We start from the raw sequence: 26,902 nt of genomic DNA, 5'->3' as shown, positions 1-26,902 counted from the left end.
ACAGGGTTCTGGCTGATCGGAGCTGGCTTGGCCCTGACTTATCGAAGAATTAAGAAAGCGGAACCGGCTGTTCAAACCCCCACAAGGCTGCCCGCTGGGATTGGAACGATGGGAGAGGCGTGAGTTTCTCAAAATGGGCTCATTGAGTCAGCACGGATACGATCTTGGAGAGGCTACGGCTGCTGTGAATACTCAGAATAAGATCTCTGACTGCAGACTGGATACATCTTGGAAGGGCTAGCCCGGAATAACATCTCTGGGCGCAAAATTGGATAACATCTCGGGGAGGCACACTGCCGTGAGTTCTCAGACATTGGCTCCTTGAGCACAAGAAGTGACAACATCACAGAACGCAAGTATGGCGAAGCTCGCGGCTCTCCAACGGGAGATTGAGAGACCAGTGTTGGACTGTAGAACTGCTTTGAAATTCATATGAGCTGTTCGCACTAAAGTAAAAAAATAACATCACTTATGCGGATACCCCTTTGGCGCCAGCTGCAAGGCCGGAGCTGAACAAAAACACCCTGATAACGACTGTGTTGAGTCTGTTCCTTCCCATTCCATGCAAGGCCACCTGGGTTGGCTGGAAGACTGTTTACTTCGCCTGGCAGGGCGAAGGACACTGTCTCAGCTGAACTCTGGACACGCACACACATACATATACTGATACTGATAAGCACTCACCGACGCATCACCCTCCCTACCCCGGATCCAACGCCACCTCCAACGCTTACCTCCCCTCTGATGTGGACATCGGGTCAGTTGGAGGCGCAGTCGAAAGATTGCAGCGGTCCCAGATCAGATGTACACACTGGAACTCTTTCCCATGTTGCTTGTCTGTGTTTATTGTGCTATGGTGTGTTGATATCTGTGCATTCCTGTATTATCCTTTTGTGTTACACATTTCGATGTTTTTTTCCTCGCTACCTAGCCTGACCTGTCTCCCCAATGTGATGTTTGTGTATTGTATGTACGGTCGGCAAGGTCTGTCATCTCGGTTGCGGGCAAAAGACCTGCAACTGACAAATAAAGGCTATCTCATCTCATCATCATCTCATAAAGTTGCGTGGAATAAAAGCTGCGCTTACTAAAAGTCTCCTAGAAATCTTTTTCCTTTCTTCCCCTTGTGTCGTTCTCCTCGTCTTCACTCTTGGTAAATGTCTGTCTTCATTCACAGACAGCGGTGGCTCTTCTCTTCCTCACGGGGTTTCTTGCTCTTCTTCTTCGTCGCTGTGTGATTGCTGTCTTTTCTGAAACTCAAAGGCTCCACAGTAGCTCCACTCAGCGGGGGCTCTGGCACTTCAGCAGGACGCTGAGGATAACGGGAGGTTTGGGGGATTTTGTTACTGACTGCTCCAACAAACCAACACGGGTGCAGAGTGCGGAAAAGTGTGAATGTAAACTCCACACATGACCTGTCCTGTTTTCTTTCACTGACTGGCATTAACACACAAAGTCAAAGTGTTCCCAGTATACCCAGCATGTTGTTACCTGTGGTCGGGGGTGTCCAGTCACCAAACACTGCAGCTCTAGAGTCTCTCCCTCTTTGATAGTGTACACCCTCTCACTGTAGCGCTCCTCCTCCACATTACAAGCCTGACCAGAGTGCACGATTCGCACTGTAGGGGGCGCTGTGAACAACAACACAAATACAAAAGGTTAACATACAAGAGTCGTCTCTGAAAACACATCTGCGTGTGTGTGTGTGTGTGTGTGTGTGTGTGTGTGTGTGTGTGTGAGATGTTTGGATCCATCCATCTGAGCTCATGTGACATCCTGCCTCCTCTTGTCATTATCACTCTGTCCACATGATGGCACTACAGCAACCGAATATGCTGCTGCACAAGCCAGCTACACACACTTGTTAATGGACTGTGTATGAGGTATGTGGTTGGTGGAGCCAGACAAGCTGGTCCGAGTATTTCAATTCAATTCAATTCAATTCAATTTTATTTATATAGCGCCAAATCACAACAAAAGTCGCCTCAAGGCGCTTTATATTGTACAGTAGATAGCACAATAATAAATACAGAGAAAACCCAACAATCATATGACCCCTATGAGCAAGCACTTTGGCGACAGTGGGAAGGAAAAACTCCCTTTAACAGGAAGAAACCTCCGCAGAACCAGGCTCAGGGAGGGGGCCATCTGCTGCGACGGTTGGGGTGAAAGAAGAAAAACAGGATAAAGACATGCTGTGGAAGAGAGACAGAGATTAATAACAGATATGATTCGATGCAGAGAGGTCTATTAACACATAGTGAGTGAGAAAGGTGACTGGAAGGGAAAAACTCAATGCATCATGGGAATCCCCAGCAGCCTACGTCTATTGCAGCATAACTAAGGGAGGATTCAGGGTCACCTGGTCCAGCCCTAACTATATGCTTTAGCAAAAAGGAAAGTTTGAAGCCTAATCTTGAAAGTAGAGATAGTGTCTGTCTCCCGAATCCAAACTGGAAGCTGGTTCCACAGAAGAGGGGCCTGAAAACTGAAGGCTCTGCCTCCCATTCAACTTTTAAATACTCTAGGAACAACAAGTAAGCCTGCAGAGCGAGAGCGAAGTGCTCTAATGGGGTGATATGGTACTACAAGGTCATTAAGATAAGATGGGGCCTGATTATTTAAGACCTTGTATGTGAGGAGCAGGATTTTGAATTCAATTCTGGATTTAACAGGAAGCCAATGAAGGGAAGCCAAAACAGGAGAAATATGCTCTCTCTTTCTAGTCCCTGTCAGTACCCTTGCTGCAGCATTTTGGATCAGCTGAAGGCTTTTCAGTGAGTTTTAGGACATCCTGATAATAAAGAATTACAGTAGTCCAGCCTGGAAGTAATAAATGCATGAACTAGTTTTTCAGCATCACTCTGAGACAGGATATTTCTAATTTTAGAGATGTTGCGCAAATGGAAGAAAGCAGTTTTACATATTTGTTTAATATGTGCATTGAAGGACATGTCCTGGTCAAAAATGACTCAAGGTTCCTCACAGCATTACTGGAGGCCAACGTAATGCCATCCAGAGTAAGAATCTGCTTAGATACCATATTTCTAAGATTTTCAGGGCCGAGTACAATAACCTCAGTTTGATCTGAATTAAGAAGCAGAAAGTTAGCGGCCATCCAGGTCTTTATGTCTTTAAGACATTCCTGCAGTTTAACTAATTGGTGTGTGTTACCTGGCTTCATGGATAGATAGAGCTGCGTGTCATCTGCATAGCAGTGAAAATTTATGCTATGTCTTCTAATGATGCTGCCTAAGGAAGCATGTACAATGTAAATAGAATTGGTCCTAGCACTGAACCCTGTGGAACACCATAATTGACCTTAGTGTGTGAAGAGGACTCTCCATTTACTTGAACAAATTGGAGTCTATTAGATAGATATGATACAAACCACTGCAGTGCAGTACCTGTAATACCTACAGCATGTTCTAATCGCTCTAATAGGATATTATGGTCAACAGTATCGAACGCAGCACTGAGGTCTAGCAGGACAAGCACAGAGATGAGTCCACTGTCAGAGGCCATAAGAAGATCATTTGTAACCTTCACTAAAGCTGTTTCTGTGCTGTGATGAGCTCTGAAACCTGACTGAAACGCTTCAAATAAGCCATTCCTCTGCAGATGATCTGTTAGCTGTTTGACAACTACTCTTTCAAGGATTTTTGATATGAAAGGAAGGTTGGAGATTGGCCTATAATTAGCTAAGACAGCTGGGTCTAGAGATGCTTTTTAAGTAAAGGTTTAACTACAGCCACCTTGAAGGCCTGTGGTACATAGCCGATTATTAGAGATAGGTTGATCATATTTAAGATCGAAGAATTAATTAATGGCAGGACTTCTTTGAGCAGTTTTGTAGGAATGGGGTCTAAAAGACACGTTGATGGTTTGGAGGAATTAATTATTGAAGTTAACTCAGAAAGATCAATTGGAGAAAAGAGTTTAACTTAACATCGATGGTACTAAAAGTAGCTGTAGATAATATTACATCTGTGGGATGATTATTGGTAATTTTTCTCTAATGATAAAAATTTTATTTGTGAAGAAGTTCATGAAGTCATTACTAGTTAACATTAAAGGGATTGTTGGCTCAGTAGAGCTCTGACTGTTTGTCAGCCTGGCTACAGTGCTGAAGAGAAACCTGGGGTTGTTCTTATTTTCTTCAATCAGTGACGAATAGTAAGATGTTCTGGCTTATGGAGGGCTTTCTTATAAAGTAGCAAACTATTTCTCCAGGCTAAATGATGATCCTCTAAATTTGTGACACGCCATTTCCTCTCCAGCTTACGAGTTATCTGCTTTAGGCTACGTGTTTGAGAATTACACCACGGAGTCAGGTACTTCGGATTTGAGACCTTAGTTTTCACAGGAGCTACAGTATCCAGAGTCGTACGTAGTGAGGAGGTAAAATTATTAACAAGATAATCGACCTCTGTTGGGGTAGCGTTCAGATAGCTGCTCTGCTCTATGTTGGTACAGGGCATTGAAGATGATAACAGTGGGTGGATTATATTCTTAAACTTAGTTACAGCGCTTTCAGAAAGACATCTACTTTGATAAAGTCTACTCTCCACTGCTGTGTAATCAATTATTGTAAATGTAAATGTTATCAGGAAATGATCAGACAGCAGAGGGTTTTCAGGAAACACTGTTAAATGTTCAGTTTCTATGCCATATGTTAAAACAAGATCTAGAGTGTGATTAAAGTGGTGGGTGGGTTCTTTTACATTTTGAGAGAAGCCAATTGAGTCTAATAACAGATTAAATGCGATGTTGAGGCTGTCATTTTAGCATCTACATGGATGTTAAAATCACCCACAATAATTATTTTATCTGAGCTGAGCACTAAATCAGATAAAAGTCTGAGAAATCAGAGAGAAACTCTGTGTAAGGCCCAGGTGGACGATAGATGATAACAAGTAAGACTGGTTTCTGAGTTTTACAGCTGGGGTGGACAAGGCTAAGCATCAGGCTTTCAAATGAATTAAAAGTCTGTCTTGGTCTTTCGTTAATTAATAGACTGGTGTGAAAAATTGCTGCCACACCGCCCCCTCGGCCTGTGCTTCGGGATTTCTGGTAGTTAGAATGACTCGGGGTGTTGATTCATTTAAACTAACATACTCATCCTGCTGCAACCAGGTTTCTGTAAGGCAGAGTAAATCGATTTGTTGATCAATTATTAAGTCATGTACTAACAGAGACTTGGAGGAGAGAGACCTAATATTTAATAATCCACATTTCACTGTTTTACTCTTTGGTTCAGATGTGGATACTGTATTGTTCTTTCTTTGTGATTTTTATGTTTAAGTTGTTTATTGCTGGTTTTAGTTTGTTTTTGTCTGTTTGGGAGCTGACACAGTCTCAATGGAGATGGGTTTTTGGGGGTAGCAGGAGGAGAGAAGCTGCAGAGAGGCGTGTAAGACTGCAACTCTGCTTCCTGGTCCCAACTCTGGATAGTCATATTTTGGGGGGTTTAATAAATTGGTCCATATTTCTAGAAATGAGAGCTGCTCCATCCAAAGTGGGATGGATGCCGTCTCTCCTAACAAGACCAGGTTTCCTCCAGAAGGTTTGCCAATTATCTATGAAGCCCACATCGTTTCTGGGACACCACTCAGACCATTTCAGAAACTAAATCTACTGGATTCCCACGCACAACCATCCGTAGAGACAAAAAGAGAAAACATCCACCTGTTTGGGCAAAAGTGTCGGGAAAGAGGGAATGAGACACAGAAGGAGAGCACAGCTGGGGGAAATCAGAACTGATGAGACAAGGAAGCAAAGCAGGATACACTCACATGAGACACAGAACTTCAAAGTAAAACAGGAAGTATAACACTGAGACGCGGACTAGACACCGTGGGGACAGAGCAACTAATGCCGGGCTCACGCTGTGCGATTTTTGGCCCATTTTGAGCCGATTTTTGAGTCGTGCAACCGTTTTGGCGATCGGCCCGATTTTGGCCTTCATCGTGTGTCGTGCATCGTGTAGTATACGTGGGGTAAAGAGAAGCGATTAACACCTCATGACCAGCTCCCGATCATCAATCGCTTGGTCGGGAGGATTTCAAACCTGTTTGAAATCCTCGCGACCGTCGTGAGGGTGTCACTGCAGCCGCTCACCCTGTGCACGCGCAAACACAAATGTCAGCAAAAAAGACGGTGCAGCACGGCAGTGCAGCGTGTGATCTGGACACAAGCGATGGAGGCACTTGTAGAACTTTGGAAAGCTCACCCGAGCCTTTTCGATGTGGCCTCACAAAATTATCACGACCACAACAACCGTGAAAATAGTTGGATCTACACTGCTGCTCAATCACAGCTGCCTGATCAATGTTTTTCATAAAGTTGATGGTGGTGGCGTGCGTGTCTGTGTGAGTGAAAGACAGAGAGGGAGAGCGAGCGACAGAATTTCTGTTATAACCTTCATTTTATGAACGCACAGTTTGAGCACTCAGGTCGCATCAGAGCATCGGGCCGTATAGTGTGAGACCCTGCATCGTGACCTATGAACTTCTAACCCCTGCGAGTCAATCGTACAGTTTGAGCAGGAGCTGAATCGCACGACTGAAAAAAATCGCACAGTGTGAGCCCGGCATAAGGCTGTGTCCCAATTAAGTGACCGCACGCTTGAAGTACGCGCACTACGTGTACTACGTACGGTGCGTACTATAAGTACGAGAAGTGCGGAAGTGAGAGGCTTGTGAAATGGGACGGTCTAGCCTTCGTCGCGCTGCTCAGGTTGCCTAGCAACCATGATACTAACCGCGAGAAACGTTACATACAGCTTTGTGTGAAAGAAATGAAGGAGAAAAATGTTTTGTTGGTCATTCATTTTTGTCATGACATCACTTTGATTAGTTGAGTATCTGAGACCACAGGACTGTAAAACATGATAGTTGGGCTTCATTTCTGTACTGAACAGTCATTTCAAGATTAGTTAGTAAATAACAATTAGCTCATGTTGTTCATGAGACTAAAATCATCTCACTGTGATAATGTAAATATAATATGGACAGTATTATAGTATTGTCAGATTATTGTGATATATTACAGCAGTGAGCTTGAACTCTGGGTCAAAGATGCAAGTTGCAGTTATTTATATTTCCTATCACCTTAAATCTTCACTCAAAGACAAGTATCTCTGACAGTGTATATACAGATGTATTATATATAAGAGACAAATATTGTTCTTTTAATATGTTGGCATTACTAAATTTGGCTCAATGCTTACATGTATGTGGAAAAAGCAAATGTACGAGCTGTGATAACAGTTTCTGATAGAATGAAGATCAGACTGATATATGAAATATTCCTTTATTGGGTGAGAAAATCAGACCATGTCATAACTGCTTTAAGTCATACAGAATAGATATCAGAGCCTTAAACAGGCTGACTTCTGCTAAATGGGTCAAACTGGGCAGAAAGTCTACAAACACATAACATCCTTATAGAATATGATGTAACACTATAGATCAACTTAGCTCAGAATATATAAAGCATATAAACAATTACAGCAATATGATGCAACAAACACAGCAGTGCTACTAATCCAAAATACTCAAAGCTTCATAGAACTGAAACAAACATTTATTTTTAGCTCCATTCTGCTGCTGATACATACTTTAGGTTTCTGAATATCAAACTTGTTGCTGCCTTTCATAGTGTGTAACTTGAAGGCCCTGAGTACTTTCTCCACACTGAAAACACTGGGATGATAACATTATTTGAACATTACCTAATAAGACTGATTCAGGACAGACAATTAGTTATGTTAAACTTTCCTAGCAGTCCTTCACAAACAGGGAACAGTCTGTCTATTCTCTCCATCTGTCAGCTGCTGCTGGCTCTTCCTCCTCCTCTTCCTCACACACTGCTGAGTTTGTCCTGGTGGATCATCAGGGGTGCAAAGCCTCACAGATGATGTGCAGCAGTGGGTCCCTCAGTCTGTCCTCACTCTGGACACTTGCAGTTGTCACACATGGAAATCAAATGTGTGATAAGCTGCAGGATTCAAACACAAGTGTAACTTATAAATACATGTTCATACTTTTATTCCACAATCAGAGAGAAAGAAACAGAGAGAGAGTGCAGGACAGACAGAAAGGTGACAGTCTCAGGTGTATACACTGCTACAAAACAGCACAAGAGAAGGAGGATTTAGTGTTTGTGTTATTACGAGTGCTAAACAAGAAGAGTTCCCAGATGGTCCAGTGGACACATGTGTGACTCCTGTGATTAAAGCATCTTTCTTTCAGCTTAACGAGTGAACCGTCAGTTCGTTCAAACACACATTAAAGTCCACCGAGCAGAGGCAGCAATACAACATAGCTAACATTAACAGTGCAGTGAATCCTGCTTGTGCCGTCATATTCAGGACTGCAAACCGAGCAGCATCACTGACTTTCAGCTTATTGTGTTTGTGGATATATGACTGACTTTAATTATCCATAAAATCATCACATTCTCTGTAAGATTAAGGTCAACTATATATATATTTGAAAGTAAAGGCTTTAAAACCAAGTTAACGCTGAAAGTACAAACATCAGTAATGTCACATAACTTTGCCGACATGTGGCCAACAGTAATGTTTTAATGTTCTTCATTATTCAACCTTTGCACATAAATAAGTGACATAATATTCAGTACTTACTTTTGACAGTTCACTCTTCAGCCGCTCTGCTTCTGCCATTATCCACACCCACCGCCGTGCTATGAATTGTGGGATATATGGGACCACGAAGCGTGCACCAGACCATGCTTGATATTTGGGGAAATCGACGGCGCATTTGGAGTATGCATTTGGAGTACACTTCGAATTGGGAAAGCCGTCGTCGCGTGGCGGTGACGTAATCGCACTCAAAATGCGTACTTCAAGCGTGCGGTCTCTTAACTGGGACACAGCCATTGTGTGGGCCAGATCCAAGAGCAGAAAAACATGGCTGAAACAGAGTTTTTACAACAAGGTGAATCCAGAGCTTTAGCTCGTTTACCCACATAGCAGACAGGTCTGGCCTGGATCTGGTATCAAGCTGGCACTGCTGACTGACTGGTGTCATGGCAGAGTGTATGTCAACCAGATGTGGGTCTGGCAATGATGGCACTATTTATGTTCCTATTTTTCTATTTTAGTTAGAAGACCCAAATGCCATGTTACAATACTATACTGCTATGGTAGCCAACGTTTCAAATGTAGGTTTGACAGGGTTGTGAGTGTACACTATATCCAAAACCTACTGAGGGTTTACCCATCTCTTCCACTGGGTGGCTGTAGCTCAGGAGGTAGAGCAGGTCACCTACTGATCAGAGGGTTCGATCCCTGGCCCCTCTAGTCTGCATGTCAGGAGTGTGAATATGTATGAATGTAGTTAGGAAGCACTCAGTTTAGAGAAAATGTGGCATGTTGTATAGAGCACTTTGAGTAATCTGGGAGAGTAGAAAAGTGCTGTTCACTGTCTGAACAGAGATTCATCGTGTTACTTTTGCACTATTATGTTCCTACACATGTTATTACATGGCTTGTTTAAGGTACACATTAGGCTGACATCTGGGGCCAGAGCTGAAACTGTTCTGGGCCAGCACAGGGCCAGCAGTGTGTCTGCAGCTGGCCCATGTGTGGGCCACATCTGGCAAACCTGATCTGGGCCACCAAAGGGCCATCATTCTTTGCGGTATGTGGGCCATGTGGGACATTGTGTGGGCCAGATCCGGGCCATACCAATTTTGCTATGTGGGTATTTCACTTACTTGCACCTTGCTATTTAAAAACCAGATTACAGACGTCCACAGAGACATCAATTTAATAAAGACATCCAATAATATACATCTGACAAAAAAGAATTTAAAGTGCAATCTTCCTCCTTTAGCATTATTTATGTTTGGTTTTTTTGCATTCAAATAATGTTTTGGGGACACACAATGTATGTGCGCTCGGTGGATATCAGTCAGATTAAATAACAGATATCATATATGTAACAGACAGTCACCTGGCTCCAAATCAAACTGTAGGTTTTAAAATATATAAATAAATAAAGAGGAATAAACTAAATATTTGTAAATATTTAATGTTTCGTATGAATGTCAGTAAAACAAATAACAGTGTAAAAAATGAACTGTGATTTATGTGAATAGAAATATATTTATGCAGTTTGTGTTTCAGTCTCCGGGCCGTTGTCATTTCTCTGTCACTAAATTACTGCATGTGAACTGCTCAGCCACTGACCTCTAATAAACTAATAAAAAGTAAAAAAGAGAAGGTCTCAAGAAATGGAAAAGGCCCTTTTCCTTTCTTACAGAGAAAGGACGATACATCAGTATCTTTGTTATTTTAGAGCTGCTCTATGAGGATCTCTGGGTGTTCACATCTCCGAGGATCTCATCTGGATGACCAACTGCTCCAAGCTGGTCAAGAAGGCTCACCAGCGCCTCTTCTTCTTGAGGACTCTGAGGAAGAACCACCTGTCCTCAGACTTCCTGGTGAACTTCTATTGCTGCACCATCGAGAGCATCCTGACCAACTGTATAACAGACTGGTACGGGAACTGCTCTGCCTCGGACCGGAAGGCGTTGCAGAGGGTCGTGAAAACTGCCCAGCGCATCGCCGGAGCACCACTTCCTGCCATAAAGGACATCTACAGGAAGCGGTGTCTGAAAAGGGCTGGGAAATCATCAAAGACCCCAGTCACCCAGCACATGGACTCTTCACCCTCCTGCCCTCTGGGAGGCGCTACAGGAGCCTCCGGACTAAGACCACCAGGTACCGGAACAGCTTCTTCCCCACAGCTGTCAGACTCCTGAGCTCTGTCTCCTGACATCTGACCCACGTTAAACTCATGGACTGAACATACACACACCCACAACCACCTACACACACACACACGCACAATGGACAACCGTACCCTCAAACACACAATAATAACATGGACTGAACCACCACTCACAACCACTAGCACTTTATATAGCCTCTGTAGAAATTATCCACATATCTCACTTATCTTAACTGCACTACTGTATAGTTCTGTGTAAATAATCATTCTGTACATATGATAATTTTTAATCCTACAACTGTTTATAACTTGCATAGTTCACATTTCTGTATAACTGTATATCTCATATTTCTGTATAGTTTTTATTTCATATTTAGATCCTGTTCATAGCCTGTACATAGCTTGTACTCACTACAGCCTATACATACTTATAGTTATAGAATATTCATAACATACTTCATACCGTGTACATTATAACATACCATAATAGACCCATTTCTGTAACATACTTACATATCTATATTATTGCTAATATATATTGTAATATATCTATATCACGGCTAAAGCACTTCTGGATGGATGCAAACTGCATTTCGTTGCCCTGTACCTGTGCATGTGCAATGACAATAAAGTTGAATTCTATTCTAATTCTATTCTATTCTATCTCTGTGCTGTCAGCGGGCTATTTAGCTTCATCTCTTTTACATCTTCTGCTAACCAACATCCTCCACAGTTTAACACACTTCACCAACATGGTTAAACTTTTCTTTCAGCAACTTTCTTTTGCTTCAAAGCGTCATGTAAAACATGGACTCGGCTCTGATCGGCTGCCTGACACACATTCATCGTTTGACTTTCTATTATGAAACTAAAAAAAGCTCTTGTGTTGTTACTGAGCACAAAGGAGCAGCTGGCTTTGTTTTACTGAAAGCTCAAAAAGTGCGTCTGAACAGGCTGTTGGGGAGCTGTTAGCCTCGAACAGACGTCGCAGCCCGCAGGATGTTCTCTACCTGTCGTCATGGGAACCACACGAAGAAGAGGCAGTGTGGCATTTGAGTCCCTGAAATCTGCAATAAAGAGCACTGTCCTCTGAGTGTTCAAAGCCTTTCTGCTGCTTCCCTGCCATCTGACACACTGCAATAGTCCATTTAAGGACTAAAGAAAAAAGCTTCATACAATATCAGATCTGCAGTCTTGGTTATAGTCCTGCGTGGGTTTATATTATTCTACAGATGTATGACAATTAGCACAATTTAAATCACCACAAAAATTAAAAAATATTCACTTCAATGTGAGACCAAGAAAAGAAGCAAATTCTCACAGTTATGACACTTTATGCTTGAGAAAAAGAGTGCACCTAAAAGTTACCTATTAAAATGGGGAATACATATTCACCACTGGAATAAAATCAAATCTTTGTGACTCGTTCTAACTCAAGAACTTCAGGAAGGAGTCTGCTTCTTTGTTATCCATCCAGGTTTTCATTGGCATTTTCATCACTGACAGTTTCACTTCAAATCCTCCATCTATTTCACAGTAATGCTTTCAAATCCTTCACCGTAAATGGTCTTTTACAAACAAATGTTTGCTCTTTCACAGTAAAAGTTGCCCCATTGCTGTGGCATCCTTGCCTTCACAGAAAGAGCCTTTAAAACCGTCACAGAGAAAACCTTCGTGCTTTTTCACAGTTTCAAATTTTGTTTTCACAAAATAAAATTTTATTTACATTAGAGATTATTTTGATAGTCGACTAGTCACCGATTATTTTTGCGATTAGTCGACTAATCAGATCATGCATCCATTGGATGTAAAACGTACAGCTTATTGCACCAGCAGCATCTGCTCTTATATAACTATCATTAGCTTACAGCTTTAAGTGTTTAAGATATGTGCTAACTAAAAGTAAAGACAAGATGATAGTTTATTAAATTTTAATGAAATCTGCAGATTGTTTCGGTGGAGTTTAATAAACTCAGCCGTCTGCTCCTTGCTATCTAAAATATAACAGGACACCGGAGTATATTCTCGAGCATCTCACACTTCTGATAATCAGCTGTCTGCTTGACGTTTATTCAGCTATGTAAAAACTATAACTTTAATCTCAGCCAACTCAGGAACAAATAAAACACTGAAAAAGGCCAAACAATAACATTTTTCAGTTATCTGAGTGACTAATATATCATGTTTAACCTGAGTAGTGAAAGACGGCGGTGGGTTTGAAAATGATTTGCCGGGAGTCCGGTGTTCTCACCGGCTCTAGTGAGCCTTGAACCCCGGCTAGCTATCGAGCTGGTGGGTAACAGAGGTCTCTGAAAACGTCGGAGCGCTTTTGAAAATATGTGGTGTCTTGATAAACTGAGCAGATATTTGAAGTTTACACAGCTACATTCTCGCCTGAAAATATGTTAAACGTTTATTTTGTGACCCAGAAAGAATAATAAGAGTGATATTAAAACTAACTAGCTGCCGCCATTGTTGGAAACTGAGCAAGGCCGCGCTATGAATTCTGGGATAGGTTGGGCCACGAAGTATACACCCCACCCATCCTTCAAATCTGGGGAAATGAAGGGCGTATTTCTGGGCCGCATTTGTCGGAGTATTCGAATTTGGACAGTCTTCGCCGCATCGCTGTAACGTAATCGGCCTACAAATGCGGACACAGGAGGATGCGGTTCCTGAATTTGGACACAGCTATGATACCGGACACAGCTTCTTCTTATTCGAGGTTTAACAGCAGCTGGCATCCTTGTACATGCAGTGCTGCCATCTTGTGTTTCAGTCCGTTATTACACTCTTAAATGCTACTACTTATTCCTGTGTCTTTTGGGATCTTACAAAGCTTCAAACAACACGTCAACTATTAATTTAGTCGTCGACGATTTTGATAGTCGACTAATCGTGGCAGCCCTAATTTACATAGCACCAAATCACATCAACAGATCAAGGCTTTTATTATGATAGGGTGAAGACCCGTCAGTAACACAAATAAAACAGAGATAAGGCCAAAAATCTAATGCGAGGACCACGGTGTCGGTTTTTGTAGACATTTCCCTCATTGCCGGGTTTCAAAAATCGCGGTTTTCATTTTCATTAACCAGCCAATCGTGGCATGCCGGCTGACGACGTCACATTTTAGTACCTGCTCGGATCACTAGGAACCCTAGCCAAGCAGGAACTAAAGACGTACCTGGTACCAGGTTCTGTGACCTATTGGAAAACCCTGAAAACCATGCTGAGTTGATCCAAGTAGGTACTAATGGAAAAGGGGCTTTAGAAAACTCCAGAAAAACCAGGCTCAGAGAGGACTGGTTTCATGTTGGAGGGGAGGAAGATGAGACAAAGACATGCAGCAACCTATGAAACTTTATTTCATGGGTCATAATCTTAAACATGTCGAGCTTCAGTTTGGATCTCTATACTTCACTCTTCACCTTTTTAGCAGACAGGCCATTGACTCCTCTTCTGTTTGCTACACCCATCCAATCCCTTTGATTCCCTTAATGATTACTTTATTACAGGAACTGTTAGGAATGAAATGGAGCATCAGGTATCTCTGTATACAGATTCATTTATACATTTCTTTTGGTCTTTGTTCCTTGAATTAATAATATCTTTAAATTAGTGCTGTCAAAATTAACGCGTTAACACAGGTTAAGCCATCATCATGATTAACGCAATAAACAAAATTTAACGCTATTAACGCATGTGGAGTGCAGAATGACTCAAAATCCCTGAAATGTCTCTGTCAATGCATTTCGGGCAGTTTGTCCAGGTAGTCACCTTCGTACATGTGCAAATGGGCAGTTTGTCCAGGTAGTGACGGGCAGCTGAACCAATCACATTGTGCAAGAAGGAATTTTCTTTTCACCAAAGTACTTCCAGCTTAAAATATCACATTGACGTGTTGGGGTTGCTGCTAGCACTTTGGCTAACGCGTCACCCAGCTTGCGACAAACCACTCACGGAGCACCGGGGACGCAGTAAGTCTACCTCGGACATATTGACTGACGCCAAGTGGATTGCAACAAACTACAGACCTGTTAATATCGCTGAGAACACGCACTTTACAGAGCTTTGGCTCCTCGTTCCAAGGACTTGAAGCCTCCCCAAGTGACAGAGAGAGAGGATACATGTTTACAGAGTTTTTTGTTAACATGAATGTTCAAGATGTTCAATAAACATGTTAAGTGTGTATATTTTACCTTTTTTCTCGAGTCTGTTTGCTCATGCAAAATGAAATGCGATAAATATAGAATAAAAGTGAATGATATTTAATCATGATTTAATCGTGAATCAAAATTTAGAAAGCTGCATTTCACAGGAGAGAACCTGTGCTATTCAAATTCTCTTTGAATTTAAGCATTTAACATTCTTTGTATTTATTCTCCATTTACTTCATTATATTGCATAAATGTCTGTTACAAGCTTAAATATAAAGTTTAAAAAGTGTAATTGCAGCCAGGCTATTGATCAAGTAATTGTGATTAATCGCGATTAATTACAGAAAATTGTGAGATGAATTAGTTAATTTTTTTTAATCTATTGACAGCACTACTTTAAATCTTTTGGGGCTATATTGGGTTCCAAACTAAATCATTAAATATATATAATCAATAAATTGTTATTCCTTTTAAATAAAGCAGCATATGAGTTTCCACTGCGTGGACCCTTCAGAATTCAGGACTTGAAGTAACGAATGAATTTAGAGATTTGATAAAGCCGTATCCCCTCCTTACCCGTATACAAGAAGACTTTGTTGAATTTGTGCTTGGTTGGCCATGTGAACACAATAAAAACCCTACATTGTCCTGTACGTGTATACCTGAAGACATTCAGGTGTTTCATAGAATAAACACTGTAATCAAGGATTAGACACCAGCTTTCAGAGAGACTGAAAGAAGTGGGAGGCTCACCAAATATTACATGTTATTATTACATGTTATGAGCTCAGCCGGTTGAAAAAATTGGATGGCTGTATCGCTAGAGTTATTCCCCATTAGAGTTTTCATATTCCCAATATTCCCTGTGTAGGTTTCAGAAAGTGTCAGACAGCAGCCATGTGGAGTCCAGGTCAGACCTCAGGTGACGGCGTGCTGCTCAGCTAATTAAAGTTGTGAAATTATAAATGAGCGTCAGAGAAAAAGGTCAGAAGGAAATGAATTTTTAATTGAGTGGTGCAGCCTGCAGACTGGACCACCGCCCCCGATGTGGATTCAGTTGCAAGCCTTGCAGGTACAATTGTGATGCACTGTTATCGAGGAGTGTGCTGCAGATATTCAGTTTCTGTGTCAGCAGCTGTGAGGCATCTTGTAAGTAGCACTTGATGTTTTTTATTTTTACACTTCACTTCTATTTTTGCCTGACCTGCTGCATCTGTGAGATACAGTACTCTGACTTGTGGGTGGATGTGCACAGTATGAAAACACTGAGAGTCATCAAAGAGGGCTTGAACATCTCTAACTTAACACAACTGAGCTCCAGTGCAAAATGCATTCCCACTGCGTGAAACATGTACCATTAAAACAAGCCTGAACCTTCAGCATTCAATATCGTTAGCTCATCAGGGGACAGAAACTAAAGGTGAAAAATAACAGTTGCAGCCCAGAAAGACGTGAGAGGAAACAGGGAGAGAAGAAAGCTAAAACACTGAAGGGGCAAAGAAAGGAGGGAAAAAGAAGACAATGATAAACAAAGAGGAAAAAATGATGAACAAGGAGAAGCAGCAAGAGTAAAGGGCAGGAGACCGAGGTGAAGGTGAACACAGCGATCAGTACAGTGAGGGGGCGCAGGAGGTGTGGATAATCTGGTTGTCCTACTTTTTCCTCTCTATTCTATTTTTAGATTTTCATTTTCTTCCCATTATCCAATCCCTCTGCTAATGTTTTCCTGCTGATGTCATCAAACATAGACATAAAACACTGAAAACCCCCCGATGGACCCATTCTGTCCCAGCATGCACATCAATCAGGCTTCGTCTGAAAAGACAGCAGCATGATGCAGAACACCGCTGACACACACCTACAGCACCACAACAGCATCACAGGTACACAGAAATACGGATACAACACAACAGGTGTAAGTACGTTTATTTCCATGGAGTCAGAATAAAGTCTGACTGCAGCCAGCTCAGTGACAACTGCAAGTTTTATGTTTCCTACTCATCTGTACACAACATGTCTGTAGTATAGAGTTTACAGATAGATCTGTCTGTCAGTGGGTTCAGCAGGTACAACTACAGTTGATCACAAATGTGTCTAGAAAACAAGACAATGGTCATTATATGTTTAATAATAATAATACTAACAACTGTATTTATAAAGCTCTTTCAAACAAAGTGCTGAACAGCTATTTGAAGATAAAAAAGATCAACAAAAACAATCCAGTTCAAACAAAAGGGGATAGCCATAAGAACCAGGAAAAACAGAATTAACTTAGCTTTGAAAACCTCCACACAGCAGGCCTGCTGCAGGCCAGGGAGGCTGTTCCACAAAGAAGAAGAAACAGCACTCTCCCCAACAGTTTTTCTTCTGGCTTTAGGAACCTTTACAAGGCCAGTGTCCTGAGATCGGAGAGCACGGGAAGGAACATAGAGGTGCAAAAGAGAGATATGAAAGCGCCAAACCATTTAAAGCCTTGTAGCTGAGCAACAGGACCTTCAGATCTAACCTGACAAGGAAACCAGTGAAGAGATTCCATCCAATGCAGCTGCATTCAGTACCATCTGTAAACCTCTAAAACTTTCTCTGGTAAAACAGAAAGAAGAGCGTTACAATAATCAGTGTGTGAAGACACACATGCATGGACAGGAACCTCTGCAGTGTCCGGGGATAAAACGTTGTTCTGATTTTAGCTATGTTCCTCAGGTGATAAAAGGCAGTCCTTGTTGTCTCTTTCACATGAGACTCGAGGGAGAGCTCCACACGCCCAGGTTCTTTACCCTGACCAATCTTCACCTACGGCTCCAAAAACAGTGTGGCATCAGGCAAAATGTTATGTCCTCAATAATTACTGGCCAACGTCTTTAGTAAAACAGTAATAGTCTGTTTTACAGAGTGATGTTCTAGAGGCCTGTAATATAAAGAGAGTCTAGCATACCTATGCCCAATGATGGTCGTCAGCTCAGTAAGGCTGACACTCTTGGACCAACCTACAGTCAGCAGAACAAAGAAGATCCAACTGTAATATAAGTTAAACTGATAATGCAGCCTACTGAGTCAGAGCACTGGTCTCTATGTCTGAATGTGGCTTAGAGTAGAGCTGTGACTGCTTAGTGAGCCTGGACAAAGCAGTCAGTTTAAAGCCAAAAACAACAAACGGCAAAAATAATGAAAGCTGTCAAAGCCCTGATGAGCTCAGGTGCTGTGTGGCCCTCCTCCCTGAAACACCATTTTTAATTTTGGTTGCCCCTAAGACCAAACAACACTCATGCTTACATTTACTCCACTGACACAAGTGAACACACACACTGTGGGTATTTCCAGTTTTAATTGACAATAAGCAGCCTTCAAACTGGCATCTGTGTGCATCGCCCTGTTTTAGCTGCGTCTGTTCTGCACATCATATAAATACATCTCAGCAAAGCTTCCTGTGATGAAGTTACCTATTTGGTTTTCATGACACTACACTTGGCACACACACATTAGCTTTATATTTTGTTACTGATTTATGTATTCATACTGTCTTTCAGTTACAGTGAAGGTGGTGCTAGTTGAAAGAAAAGATGGATGAAGCCAACATGGCCTCATTCATTCCTGGTTCTGTTTTGAAGGCTGTACTGCTAAATTATACGCTGATGATGGCTAGTTTGCTTAGCATGCCACATTTACAAACTGTCAATGCAAGCGGGTCAAATGCTACTGTGAAGCACAGAGTACTGTAAGTACACAGTACTGTAAACAAACAGTACTGTAAACACAGAGTACTGTAAAGTACAGAGTACTGTAAGGGGAAAGCCTGACAGTATTTAAACTCATGAGCAGTCTCATGTGATGCTTACTGTCTGTCCCTCCTGCTCTGTCGGTGGTCAGGGCTTCTTTTCATCGTTCATCCTTATTTTGAATTTGATTGTCAAAGTGATGGTATCCATGGTGATTGGTTGTTTTATGTGTCACACACTGATAAAAGAATTTCTCCATTTCTCCACTAAAACCAGGTATTAGACTAATCCCTGCACTCTCTGCATCACCACAAACTGTTCATGTTCTAATAGCTGATGAATTCAGCCTGAATGAAGCACAACGGCTCATCCCTGCAGTACAAGCTGCAACCAACGAAATACACAGAGACCCACGCAACACCTCCTAAATTCAGGAATTACACTCCCCCCCTCGGGGGCTTTGCAATCACTCAGAAACCAGGAATTAGACTTTATCCTGTCGGATAAATAGCTGCAGATGAGAGGAGCGATTGTGGAGCATTGGGAGTTTATGGAGTGTGGATGCAGGAGGAGGATGAGAGGCTCACACTGTCATGTTAGCGTCATGCAGTCACATGACCCCGTCACCAGTCTGTTTGAAGACCACCTCATGGAGAAATTCAGGTGTGAGCTGTCACTGCTTCAGTTAACCTGTTCCCTTCAGTGTACACTGATTCATGCAGTGTGAACCAGTTGTTCGTGGAATCGACCCGTGGATTATACTGGTCACCAGTCCAACAATCAGGTCAGTACATGACTGGTTTCCCTCACTTGTGTCGCACAAGACAATAACAGCCATACTCCAAAAGTGTTCACCCTGAACATGTCACAAGAATGGAATGAAAAACATAAAAATGAAAAAATGTTGCTGTGTGGATGAAACTGAGGTTAAAGGTCAGAGGTCTGAAACCAGAACACTGGAGACTGTTCTGCCAGTTTTGTAGAGACAGAAAGGTTTTATAACGACACTCATTACTCAGAGCAGAATTTGCTTCGTCTTTGTCAACAGCTGAATGCTTTTTGCACCCACAGACATGTTCACGTGGCTGTAAACTGTCAGTGTTTCACAGATGAAGGGCCTCACATAGGGCTGGGCGATACGACCCAAAATTCATATCTCGATATTCTTGAGCTGGATGGCGATATAAGATGTATATCTCGATATTTTTTAGCTGGATGGCGATATAAGATGTATATCTCGGTATTTTTTAAAGCCATAAAGTAAGAACAAATAGAGAGTTCTTAGTCAAAGCTGTGTCCCAGATGTCACACAGGCGCTTTTATTAACATACAGCATAGATGTACATGAAAAAAACTACTCAAAAATAAATTATGAGCATTTATTAAATAATGATGCTCCATAAATAAAATAAAGCTATGTTGTTTTGTGCATAACAAAGAGCTCACAATTGTGCAGTCAAAATGTAAACTAAAAGACGCTGAGCATAATAACAAAGGCAGATTTCACAGCTGCTCTGTTCCCAACTTCTACTGCGTGACTGACAGCCTGGAGTTTGAAATCCGCTTCGTAACCATGTCTCTGAACAGGAGCCATTTATGGTCCTTATACACACACAGTACGGTAATATTACGTTGAAGCACAGTACGTATCACTCCGCGAGGCTCCTCGGTAGCCGTAATGCTCCGACAATCCATCAAGCGGTGCAGCTCCGTAGCTTACCAAAGTCGAACTAAAACATTTTTTGAAAGGTTTTTAGGATTTTAGGCATCAACGCGTTAGCCCGGTTAGCTCGTTAACGCGTTGACGCCGTCCAGCCCCACGCACGGGGCGATCCGCGGTAACTCGTTAACAGAGATTTGCCCCGTTAATGCAGTTATGGTGTTAACGTCACGCTGACAGCACTAAAATAGTAATCTCCAAATGTTTTCTTTTCACCAACCAGTTCCTCTTTGGCAGGCTACCAAACAGCCATCATAATTTGTCATACAATGAGAACAGGACAAATCAACAATTGACAATGACTAATTAATATTAAAATCTGTAACATAATGTATTGTTTGGAGTTTAGTCTGTTACTGTTACTATTTTTACCATTTCTTCTTGGAGCAACTGTAACCCACATAATTTCCTTAGGGATTAATAAAGTAATCTGATTCTGATTGTTTCAGGATGACCTGCCATTATCCAATGACACATCTGCTTACCTGTATCTTTGGCTCGTTTCTCCTCCTCTTCTTTTCTCTTTTTTCTAAACTGAGCACCTGATGGCTTTGAACTTTTCTTGTCCATCTTCCATTGGTTTTAATTTTGCACTCCAGTATGAACATCCATCCCTCAACCAGAGGATCACCACAACATAACCTAACAGACCTACACCTTAGTTCACAGATTCACTTTGTCTAGGGTGTATTTCTGAGACTTCACACAACCCAGGATTCAAATCATGAATACATAATTGGCTTGGATTTACAACATTATGAATGAAATGTGCTCTATTTGGAAGCAGCAGGGCCCTCCCCTTTCCACGGGTTGTGTGTGGGACTTTAAATCATCAAACTATAAATTATAAATTTTAAATTGTTATTGATCCCTTTACCCCGAGTCCTAAAGTGTATATACTGGACTGTATGTAGCGGAGATAACAATAAAGTTTACTTTGACTTCAGCAGCGCGCAGGCGGACTGAGGGCTCTCGCGCTCACTTTTCTCGTATAGAATTTCGAAAAAACATCGGTGCAAATTATAAGTCTGTATCATGATGTCTGGTGTTTTCGTGTTTGTTGGTTTGTTTTTATTTTGTTTTATTTTGCGAGTTGGTTATTAGATGCTGCTCTGGCCAGCCAGAGAATCCCCCGCCGCCCCGCGCTCTCCTCCCTGTGCCGCAAGCAGCAGGCGCTCCTCGCAAACGGAGGGCGCCCTTACTCCCAGCAAATGGGCGATAGAAAACCGATCGGTGCCTGTGACATTCCCAATATGCGCTGGGATGACGTCCGGGCAGCATGAGTACGAGCAATTTTTTTTTTTTTTTGCCGATGCCCGTGATGCCACCCCCCACCACGATGCTGCCCCGGGCAACCGCCCGTGTCACCCGTATCAAAAACCGCTAATGGTTGTGTTCATTGAAGGAGAGAGGTGAGGCGGAGTAACGCAGCGTAGAGACAAAAGTGGACGAAAGAGAGGCAAACTTACGGCTCCACAAGTTTAATTATAATGTAACATAGACTATATCGATATAAACGATATTGTCACATTTCATATCTCGTATAAAAATATATGGATATATTTAAAAACTCGATATATCGCCCAGTCCTAGCCTCACATTACTGTGGACGGTCGAGTACCAATACAAAGCTTACAGCCAGTGTACATGTCACAGTGATCTCTATGTTCAGACACATGTGTTAGCTGTGTATGAGAGCATCTACATTATGCATGTTATTGCCATTGCTGCAGGACTGTGGGTCAGCTGTGGGTCAGCTGTGGGACTGTTAAACCACGCAGGCCCCCTGCAGGGAGAATCAGGGATCTGTGTCTTCCCCTTTAACACTCTAATCTTTCTATCCATTTAATTCAGGGGAAAGTTGAAGGCTGCGCACACACACACACACACACACACACACACACACACACACATTAGGAGAACAGTACATTGACTTCCATTCATTGCCTGCAGACTTACTGTGGAGCTTCCTAACAAGCCTACATTTCTGAGCTGATAAAATCAGCCCTCTTCAGACTGCACAGCACTCCAAGCTCTTCTTCTTCATACAGAATTTTTGAGGTCAGTTCAGATTTTTGTGTATTAAAGATTCCACTATTGTCAACATTATGTTGGCTGACTGTTTGTGCATGTACAGGGAGTGCAGAATTATTAGGCAAGTTGTATTTTTGAGGAATAATTTTATTATTGAACAACAACCATGTTCTCAATGAACCCAAAAACTCATTAATATCAAAGCTGAATGTTTTTGGAAGTAGTTTTAGTTTGTTTTAGTTTTAGCTATTTTAGGGGATATCTGTGTGTGCAGGTGACTATTACTGTGCATAATTATTAGGCAACTTAACAAAAGACAAATATATACCCATTTCAATGATTTATTTTTACCAGTGAAACCAATATAACATCTCCACATTCACAAATATACATTTCTGACATTCAAAAGAAAACAAAAACAAATCAGTGACCAATATAGCCACCTTTCTTTGCAAGGACACTCAAAAGCCTGCCATCCATGGATCCTGTCAGTGTTTTGATCTGTTCACCATCAACATTGCGTGCAGCAGCAACCACAGCCTCCCAGACACTGTTCAGAGAGGTGTACTGTTTTCCCTCCTTGTAAATCTCACATTTGATGATGGACCACAGGTTCTCAATGGGGTTTAGATCAGGTGAACAAGGAGGCCATGTCATTAGTTTTTCTTCTTTATACCCTTTCTTGCCAGCCACGCTGTGGAGTACTTGGACGCGTGTGATGGAGCATTGTCCTGCATGAAAATCATGTTTTTCTTGAAGGATGCAGACTTCTTCCTGTACCACTGCTTGAAGAAGGTGTCTTCCAGAAACTGGCAGTAGGACTGGGAGTTGAGCTTGACTCCATCCTCAACCCGAAAAGGCCCCACAAGCTCATCTTTGATGATACCAGCCCAAACCAGTACTCCACCTCCACCTTGCTGGCGTCTGAGTGGGACTGGAGCTCTCTGCCCTTTACCAATCCAGCCACGGGCCCATCCATCTGGCCCATCAAGACTCACTCTCATTTCATCAGTCCATAAAACCTTAGAAAAATCAGTCTTGAGATATTTCTTGGCCCAGTCTTGACGTTTCAGCTTGTGTGTCTTGTTCAGTGGTGGTCGTCTTTCAGCCTTTCTTACCTTGGCCATGTCTCTGAGTATTGCACACCTTGTGCTTTTGGGCACCCAGTGATGTTGCAGCTCTGAAATATGGCCAAACTGGTGGCAAGTGGCATCTTGGCAGCTGCACGCTTGACTTTTCTCAGTTCATGGGCAGTTATTTTGCCCCTTGGTTTTTCCACACGCTTCTTGCGACCCTGTTGACTATTTTGAATGAAACGCTTGATTGTTCGATGATCACGCTTCAGAAGCTTTGCAATTTTAAGACTGCTGCATCCCTCTGCAAGATATCTCACTATTTTTGACTTTTCTGAGCCTGTCAAGTCCTTCTTTTGACCCATTTTGCCAAAGGAAAGGAAGTTGCCTAATAATTATGCACACCTGATATAGGGTGTTGATGTCATTAGACCACACCCCTTCTCATTACAGAGATGCACATCACCTAATATGCTTAATTGGTAGTAGGCTTTCGAGCCTATACAGCTTGGAGTAAGACAACATGCATGAAGAGGATGATGTGGACAAAATACTCATTTGCCTAATAATTCTGCACTCCCTGTAGAGTAACACGGGATATTACCAAGTCTGCTTGGTCAAGGTCAAGGCCAAAGTCAAAACACTGTATTATTCCCATTTAGCTCTTCATCTCACAGTTTTGAACATTTGGCCGGTGCGAAATTTACACCACAGAGAAAAACCAGCACCTGGTATCATTTGCTGATGTCATCCGATTCCAGCATTGGACTGCTGTAAACCACTTCAAGTCCCCACAACACGAGTAAAGCAAGCTCGCACACAGTCAGCCTCAGGCCTATACAGTAGAGCAGCAAGTCTTCGAGTGCAGCAGGAGCTCACCCTGATTTACTCGCTGTTTCTGTGTGTGTGTGTGTGTGTGTGTGTGTGTGTGTGTGTGTGTGTGTGTGTGTGTGTGTGTCATCCTCCAGCAGAGCAGAGCTGCTCTCTGCGGCCTCGTGTTGTGTGTAGCTCTGTGTGAGTGTGTGCATGCATGTGTCAGTTCATACAGCAGATGTTGTGCATGTTAATTATGTGTGTAGATGACAGCTTGTCACAGTTTAGCTGAGACCTCTGACCTGGTTTATATGGATATGTAAGGACCCAATCATGATGGGAAATCAGTCTTCACACTGTTCATGTTATTATATGACAAATATTTGAGGTTTGTTCATGGATGCTAACCACAAACATTGTTACTGACAGTGTACACAACACAGGCTGTGCTGCTGTTACTACAGTGCTCTTCTAGTCATGGAGTTAACCACAGACATTCAGCTGTCCTGTTCTTCCTACAGACAGTGAACTAACCACACAGAGTCTGCTGCCCTGTTTGTGTTCAGCAAGCTAACCGCAGACTCTGAACCACATCCACTTACAGCTGAACGATCTGGGACCTGGTCTGACTCCTTAGGTCTACACGCAGAGTGAAGTGAGGCTCCGCAGCTATTTCATCCAGTTTTCATTTATTTATATCAAAAGGAGAAATGGAGGAAATAGACATGAAGCTAGATAAAAACACTTCCTGTCCCGCATCTAAATATGTCTCTGGGCACAGGTTCACTCTAAAAGTCGACTTTTTTCCCTCTCTGATCTCAGGCTTCACCCCCCCATCTGTTATGTAAGTGGAGGATTTCTCAAAGAAATGTGCTCAGTCAGTGGGACGGTTAAAAATAACACCAGACTTCCAATTGGCTGGCAGCACGAGGCTGTTTCTGCATACTTAATGAGACACAAGGAGACGGGAGAGTGGAAGCAAAACATAATTCACTGTTGTGCGACCACATGTTATTGGCTGACTGAGTCATCACAGTTTAATATGTAGAAAGTCACCATGTGCCCTAACGACCACCAGGGCGCTGCGACTGCTCAGGTGCGAGTCGGGTTCACGAGTCATTGAAAAGACAACGCGGTTCTTTGGGAAACGCCAAACGTCCAGAAGATTTTAACAGTTAAACCTCACCATGTGTTAAAACACCTCTCTGCATTTCATTATTAGGTATTTTTAATGACTGGCTCTCTTCCACAGTGTGTCTTTGTCCCGTCTTCATCCACTCACCCCCAACAGGAGGCAGATGGCCCCGCCCCTCCCTGAGCCTGGCTCTGCCGGAGGTTTCTTCCTGTTAAAAGATTTTTCCTTCACACTGTCACCAAAGTGCTTGCTCATAGGGGGTCATTTGGTGCTGTATAAATAAAACTGAATTGAATTCAAAAACAGTTTTTTGGAGGTTTTTGAAAATATTTCATGGCCACCTTCAGAGCTTCCTGGGAGCTGAGAGAGGTTAACGTTGTCTGGGAATCCTTGAGTAAAAAGTTCTTTGAGAGTTTAAAAGCTCGTTGGGCCGCTGCTCTTAACGTTCTACAGCAGAAAGTGTTCTCATGAGGGTTCTAGCAGTCCTTGAGACATTTCCAGTTTTTGTTAAAGATGTAGCCTCAGGCTCAGGTTACTGGAAATACTGAATACCTATTAGAACATTTAGATGTTTCTGGCAAACGTTAACGACTTTATGACATTTCCTGGAAAGAAATTACGATCTTGCATTTGAGAGGTTTGCTGGGGAAATTTCAAAGGAAAAGAAAAAGAGTGAGAGAAGAATAGAGAAGGTTCCAGAGCCCCAGAGGAAGCTTCTAGAGCTTACCAAGAGGGCACACCCAAAGGACAAAGCCAAGAGCACTGAAGAGTCTCTGACAATGTTTGAGACACTGTGAGGATGACCTGGTGGAAAGGAGGTCCTTAATGAGGCTCGGGGACTTCTCACATGTTTTAGAGGTCCTAGTAGAGAGGGGGGTACTCTTATCTGAAGAGGCTGTAGATGTCCTGTAGGATGATATCATCCTACCCCTTTACCTTCTTCCAAACAAACTGACTAAAGTTGCACCTACTGGGCTGAATGTGAAGATAAGAGCTTTTCTCTGGTCTCCTTTGAGCGAGGCCTTCACTTCCTGTGATGTAAACTAACATCCCATCTGACATCACACTCCGAGCTCCTCCAATAATCTGGCATGAGGAAGAACAGGCTGTTTTCTCTGGTTTCCTTTTGGAAACATCCTACTCAGCGTGGGGACCCTCTGCCTGCTGGCCCTGATATCCACAGAGCTGCTGACACCCCACACGTATCTCACATCATCAGCGTGCTGATGATGTGACGAGCATTCATCTTCTCTGACAGAGAGAGAAGAGAGACGGGCGAGATACCGACAGCACAAATGGAGGAGCGGAGCAGTCAGGGAGAAAATGTTCATTTTCACAGTGTTATCATCTCAGGGAGCAAAGCAAGGGACACACAGACAGACGAGTGGGCAAATATATAGACGTGTCCATTCATTCCACTCTAACGCAAATCCAATCATGTGAGTCGAACCTGAACGCCGGGAAGAGGCAGAATTTCCAGTTATTTGC

General features: G+C 42.5%; 1 protein-coding gene across 1 annotated transcript in view; it reads right to left on the bottom strand.

Annotated features, from left to right (window-relative positions):
* LOC116333145 (MAM domain-containing glycosylphosphatidylinositol anchor protein 2-like) overlaps window positions 1-26,902 on the bottom strand; it is a 209,511-nt gene that overhangs the window by 134,840 nt on the left and 47,769 nt on the right. Inside the window, exon 2 of the mRNA XM_039603582.1 lies at window positions 1,492-1,631. Within this exon, the coding sequence (XP_039459516.1) occupies window positions 1,492-1,631 (140 nt within the window). The remainder of the gene's footprint in view (window positions 1-1,491; window positions 1,632-26,902) is intronic.

This window comes from Oreochromis aureus, linkage group 19 (assembly GCF_013358895.1).
Source record: "Oreochromis aureus strain Israel breed Guangdong linkage group 19, ZZ_aureus, whole genome shotgun sequence".
Lineage (NCBI taxonomy): Eukaryota > Metazoa > Chordata > Actinopteri > Cichliformes > Cichlidae > Oreochromis > Oreochromis aureus.
The sequence above is the reverse complement of the archived record's forward strand: the minus strand, read 5'-3'. Positions and strand labels throughout refer to the sequence as shown.